We start from the raw sequence: 4,467 nt of genomic DNA, 5'->3' as shown, positions 1-4,467 counted from the left end.
GCGAGATGGCCGACCGTCATCTCCGCCGCCCTGAAGACGATCTCACCGGCCACCGCTTCTCCCGCTCCGCTCCTCCTCGGTTTCGGCTTCGCGATCAGGGAGCGCGGCCGCGGCGCAGTGGCACTCGGTGTCCCGTCCAGCGGAAAGCCTCTATCAGAATGACCAGCGGGCCCAGCCTGCCAGGGACACGCGGATCCGTCCGCTCCGATCCCACGCGCGACGGCGTCCATCGCGAGTGCGTGGGGCCCACCTGTCAGCCGAGCCCTACCATTCTCCTCATTCCCCTTCCGCTTCTCCTCCTGTCCCGATCTCTCCCTCTCTCGCTCGCTCGCTCGTTCGAGGCTCGGCCATGGCGGATTACCACTTCGTGTACAAGGACGTGGAGGGGGCGACCACGCAGTGGGACGACATCCAGCGCAAGCTCGGGAACCTGCCCGAGAAGCCGGCGCCCTTCAAGCCGCCGCCCTTCGCCCCCAGGGCCGACGCCGACGAGCAGCCCAGGTCCAAGGAGTGGCTCGACGCGCGCGACCCCGACGAGCTCGAGGAGCTCGAGGACGACCTCGACGATGACCGCTTCCTCGAGCAGTACAGGTGCGCCCCCTCTCTGCCCCCCGGCCTCGATCCGGTCTCCCGCACGTCTGGTGATCCATGAGATGTGTTCTACTAGTGCTTTTCGTGGTTGATTTGACCCGAATTACACGGTAGGATTGTGGTAATTCGTGTGATTTCCATAGAAATCTGGTGTGTTCCGGTTGTTTTTTATCTAGACTCGGAGCAGTACTGTACAATTTCAATTGTTTTGGTACCATGCCACTTTGTGAGAAGTGTCATTCTGATCCATGTAGCCAAAAATCCATGTCCACCAATTGTCTGATGATTTGATGTTGTGGTGTGCTTACAGGAGGATGAGGCTTGCAGAGCTCAAGGAGGCAGCAAAAACTGCCAGATTTGGCACAATACAACCCATCACAGGCTCTGATTTTGTGCGTGAGGTTTCGCAGGCTCCACCGGATGTCTGGGTTGTGGTCTTCCTCTACAAAGATGCGTAAGGCGAAATTCGTCCTATTTACAATATGATGCGCTTCTTGTGTCAGAAACTACACCAAGAAACAGCTAAAAAATTTATGGGCGTGTAGAACTTTACTCGTGACTTACTATCTAACTATACATATTTGGTCGCGTTGATTAGAAGTAGGAAAAATAACTATGGCAGCTTGAAAATGAGTACTATCCACTATGGTTCTTGGAATTTTTTATCCAGAGATTTAATTGTGTTCAAACAGTGTTCTGGCAAAAAGGAAAAAAATCCACTACCATGTCGAACAAGATAACTTAGCTTAGCAAACCACACCACACCAAGATATTTTTCCTCTTCTCTTCTACTTCGATTTACTCCACATGCTCTCACTTTTCATAATTCCTTTACTCGTATTTTGATTTATACTCATTCTGACTGGAAACTGTAGGATTTTAGGCCATTATGCCCTGTGCTTCTATGAGACATTTGCAGTGCTTCTGTTTTATATACTGTTTAACTGCTTCCCAAAGGTGCTCATAATGCAGAAATGACTTTAGGAAGAAATTCTATCTCGAGCTGTTCATTGTCTGAGACTTCTATGGATCTTATCGCAGGATACCAGAATGTGGGCTGCTTGAGACTTGCCTGGAGGAACTGGCGACAAAATATGCAGAAACCAAGTTCGTTAAAATTATTTCCACGGACTGTATTCCCAACTACCCAGATAGGAATGTCCCTACAATACTGGTGTACAACAACAGTGCTGTCAAAGGGACTTATGTTGGTCTACAGAAGTTCGGTGGAAAGAAATGCACACCTGAATGTAAGTTGTACCACACAATCAGTTTCCATTATCTCAGTTCAAGTTTTCTTTTGTGTGGTTAGTTCAAGTTACTCTTCTTTATTTAGTTGGTTGGACAAAAATATTGCCAGTACACACCAGTGAACAGTGTGTATGTGTGTGACTATCTTAAAGTTGCAATTAGCCAGTCGCAGGATACAATTCACAATTTCTGTGGATATTACAATATAGACGGCTTAACGTGACTATAATCTTTGACCTTAGGATGAGGTTTTTTCCTTTCGTACTAAGAGGAAAACATGTTCATTACGACAGGCATGTCTACGGTGGATATATGGTCCTGGTGTATGTTTGCCTTGCATCATCTGACAAACAGAAAAAAAAAATCGAGGGAACAAATTTTAGATGAGTGCCTAACACAGTGGCATGCCTAGTTCACAGTTATTCTGCTGTTACCATTAAAATCGAATACGTCGTGTGAATTAGAAACGACAACGGATTTTTCTTGATCATGTAAATTACACCGACTGATGTGAGCACACGGAATCTTTAAGTGTCATGCCCGGTCTTCCACTCTTTATGCTAAACTTTCATTCTGTTTATTTCAGCTGTTGCATTGGCGCTTTGCCACTCAGACCCAGTACTGAATGATGGACAAGGTGGTAACAATGTCATGGAAGGCGTTCGCAGGAAGTTCATAGAAAAGGTTGTCTCCCAGCTTGAAACGCGAGAAGACGAAGATGATAGCGACTAAAATTTACACCTTTCTGCTAGTTTTGTTTTGGTTCAGTGATATCATTTGGATCTACGGATAGTCTTGCCTTTCCTGATCTTATTTGGTTGTTTGTGTGTGAAAAACCTGAAAGCTGTTTTGACGAGGTTCTGTATAAACTTTGTTCCAGTAACTTATATGATACACGTGGTTGTAATGTATCTTGGTGTTCTGGTTCTGAGAGATGATTATGGAATATGGAACTTGCATACTGAAATGGAAAATTTCGTCAGCAGAGATGATTATTCGCGTTGAAGCAAACTGCACACACATTTATTCTGGAATTTTGTCTCCATTGCACATAATTCCTGAAGAGAAACCAGAGAAGAAGGGCTTCTCTGGATATCACAAAGGAGAGTTATTACAGTACCATAGCTCGGTTCCGTTCATGGAGGAGCTTGTGGCCGCATCCTGAGACGGGGAGGAGCTTGTGGCCGCATCCTGAGACGGACGAAGACGATAACCGCGCTGGCGAGGATCCACGGCGAGAAGAGGGCGTTGACTACGCTCGACGACAGTAGCGACTCCGGCACCCCGTTGAAAGCCACCACCGCCATCAACGCCGGCACCAGCAGACCGACGACGATCATCGAGGCAGGCTTGGTCCACGACACCTGCACCTGCACGACGAGGAAAATCCAATCCGTCAAGTCCTTCTGCAATATCCCCACACCGCGAGGTGCAAAACGCAAAACGGGCAGGGATCAGCTCCATTACCTTGGGCTCGCCGTCGAGGGCGATGGCGGCGCCGTCGCGGAAGGGCACGGCGGAGTGGCCGGTCGCCGGGTCGGGCCGGATCCGGAGGCCGCGGCGGGAGACCCCCGGCTTGAAGGCGAAGAGGGCGCGGAGCTCGTGCTCTGCCTGGATGCCGCGCACGTCGAGGCGGTCGCGGCGAGGGCCCCTCAGGCCCGACCGGAAGACCTTGGGCGGGCCGGCGCCCCGCCGGTACAGACTCACCTCCACCGACGGGTCGCGGGGGCTCGCGGCTGGCTCGAGCAGCGGAGTGGTCAGCGACTCCTCCGCGGACGCGACGACCACCTCGTCGTCGGCCATGGCGTCTGCCTCGGACCCCGGTGCTAGTTTGGCTGTCGGTGCGCAGTGAACTGATGATGCTACTCTACACTAGCACTGTCTGTAGTTAACTTTGCGAAAATTTAAGCAATTTGAAACGAAGAAAGTAAACCACGTGAAAGCGTAGACCAATTTTGGAAACGTGCAAGTGTAAGCTCACATGAGGCTAATCAGTCAAAATTAAAACACATCAAGCAGTACCTTGCATTTGGCGATCTGGAAGCAGCTATGGGATTACAACCCTTTAAACGCAATTCTTGCTAAGAGCATCTCCAACAGCCGCGCTAAACAAGCGCCGGGCCGCAAATTTGCTCATTTTAGCGCGCCGCAATCGGTAGAGTGTCTCAAGCAGGCGCGCAATAACCGCGCGCGTGGCATATAGAGTTGGGCGCGGTTTGAATCGTCATCGCGCCCTGCGTACTTGGGGCACCTGCTTCCGCGCGCGGCACACACGAGCGCTCGCGTCGCACTCTCTCCCCCGCGCCACCTTCGCCCTGCACGCGCCGGCGCCGGCGAGTTGACCCGATGGACGCACGAGCGCTTGTTGTTGGTGTTTGTTGTGCTAACTTGTTTTGTTTTCATGTAGTTAAATATTGCACAAAACTTGTTCAAAGGAGAGGAGAAGAGGACCAAGAAGGGGAAGATCAAGAAAGGAAGGTCATTTACCTTGCCTCGTTGCTATGAAGTATTGAACGATGATGAGAAATGAAGAAGCGTGAGGATATTGATGATTTGGATTTGAGCAAAAAACGCAAGCGAACAATTAATTTGGAAGATAATGATGAGGAGAATGCATCAAGTGAA

The 4,467-nt window shown here is 50.0% G+C and overlaps 3 protein-coding genes across 3 annotated transcripts in view; 1 reads left to right on the top strand and 2 right to left on the bottom strand.

Moving 5' to 3' along the window:
* The window catches only part of LOC119275125 (FACT complex subunit SSRP1-like), a 6,190-nt gene extending 6,080 nt beyond the window's left edge, over positions 1 to 110 (bottom strand). The window contains exon 1 of the mRNA XM_037555922.1: positions 1 to 110. This exon is cut by the window's left edge and continues 34 nt beyond it. Coding sequence (XP_037411819.1) covers positions 1 to 20 — 20 coding nt within the window. The 5' untranslated portion in view covers positions 21 to 110.
* Positions 111 to 263: 153 nt separating this feature from the next.
* On the top strand, positions 264 to 2,753 carry LOC119275123 (phosducin-like protein 3). Its single transcript, XM_037555920.1, has 4 exons — positions 264 to 591; positions 902 to 1,045; positions 1,633 to 1,841; positions 2,429 to 2,753. The coding sequence occupies exons 1-4, from the start codon at positions 350 to 352 to the stop codon at positions 2,572 to 2,574; spliced, it is 741 nt and encodes a 246-aa protein (XP_037411817.1). The 5' UTR covers positions 264 to 349; the 3' UTR covers positions 2,575 to 2,753.
* A 94-nt stretch (positions 2,754 to 2,847) lies between these two features.
* LOC119275124 lies at positions 2,848 to 3,700 on the bottom strand. Its single transcript, XM_037555921.1, has 2 exons — positions 3,310 to 3,700; positions 2,848 to 3,212 (listed from the first exon to the last, which is right to left on the bottom strand). The coding sequence occupies exons 1-2, from the start codon at positions 3,643 to 3,645 to the stop codon at positions 2,979 to 2,981; spliced, it is 570 nt and encodes a 189-aa protein (XP_037411818.1). The 5' UTR covers positions 3,646 to 3,700; the 3' UTR covers positions 2,848 to 2,978.
* Positions 3,701 to 4,467: the final 767 nt, after the last annotated feature.

The sequence above is a fragment of the Triticum dicoccoides genome, chromosome 3B (genome assembly GCF_002162155.2).
Source record: "Triticum dicoccoides isolate Atlit2015 ecotype Zavitan chromosome 3B, WEW_v2.0, whole genome shotgun sequence".
Classification (NCBI taxonomy): domain Eukaryota; kingdom Viridiplantae; phylum Streptophyta; class Magnoliopsida; order Poales; family Poaceae; genus Triticum; species Triticum dicoccoides.
The sequence above is the reverse complement of the archived record's forward strand: the minus strand, read 5'-3'. Positions and strand labels throughout refer to the sequence as shown.

Coding starts and splice junctions, on each gene's coding strand:
- LOC119275123 (XM_037555920.1), top strand. CDS start 350: ATGGCGGATTACCACTTCGTGTACAAGGACGTGGAGGGGGCGACCACG. Junction 592..901: donor CGCTTCCTCGAGCAGTACAG/GTGCGCCCCCTC, acceptor GTGTGCTTACAG/GAGGATGAGGCTTGCAGAGC. Junction 1,842..2,428: donor AAAGAAATGCACACCTGAAT/GTAAGTTGTACC, acceptor TGTTTATTTCAG/CTGTTGCATTGGCGCTTTGC.
- LOC119275124 (XM_037555921.1), bottom strand. CDS start 3,645: ATGGCCGACGACGAGGTGGTCGTCGCGTCCGCGGAGGAGTCGCTGACC. Junction 3,213..3,309: donor CCCTCGACGGCGAGCCCAAG/GTAATGGAGCTG, acceptor CTCGTCGTGCAG/GTGCAGGTGTCGTGGACCAA.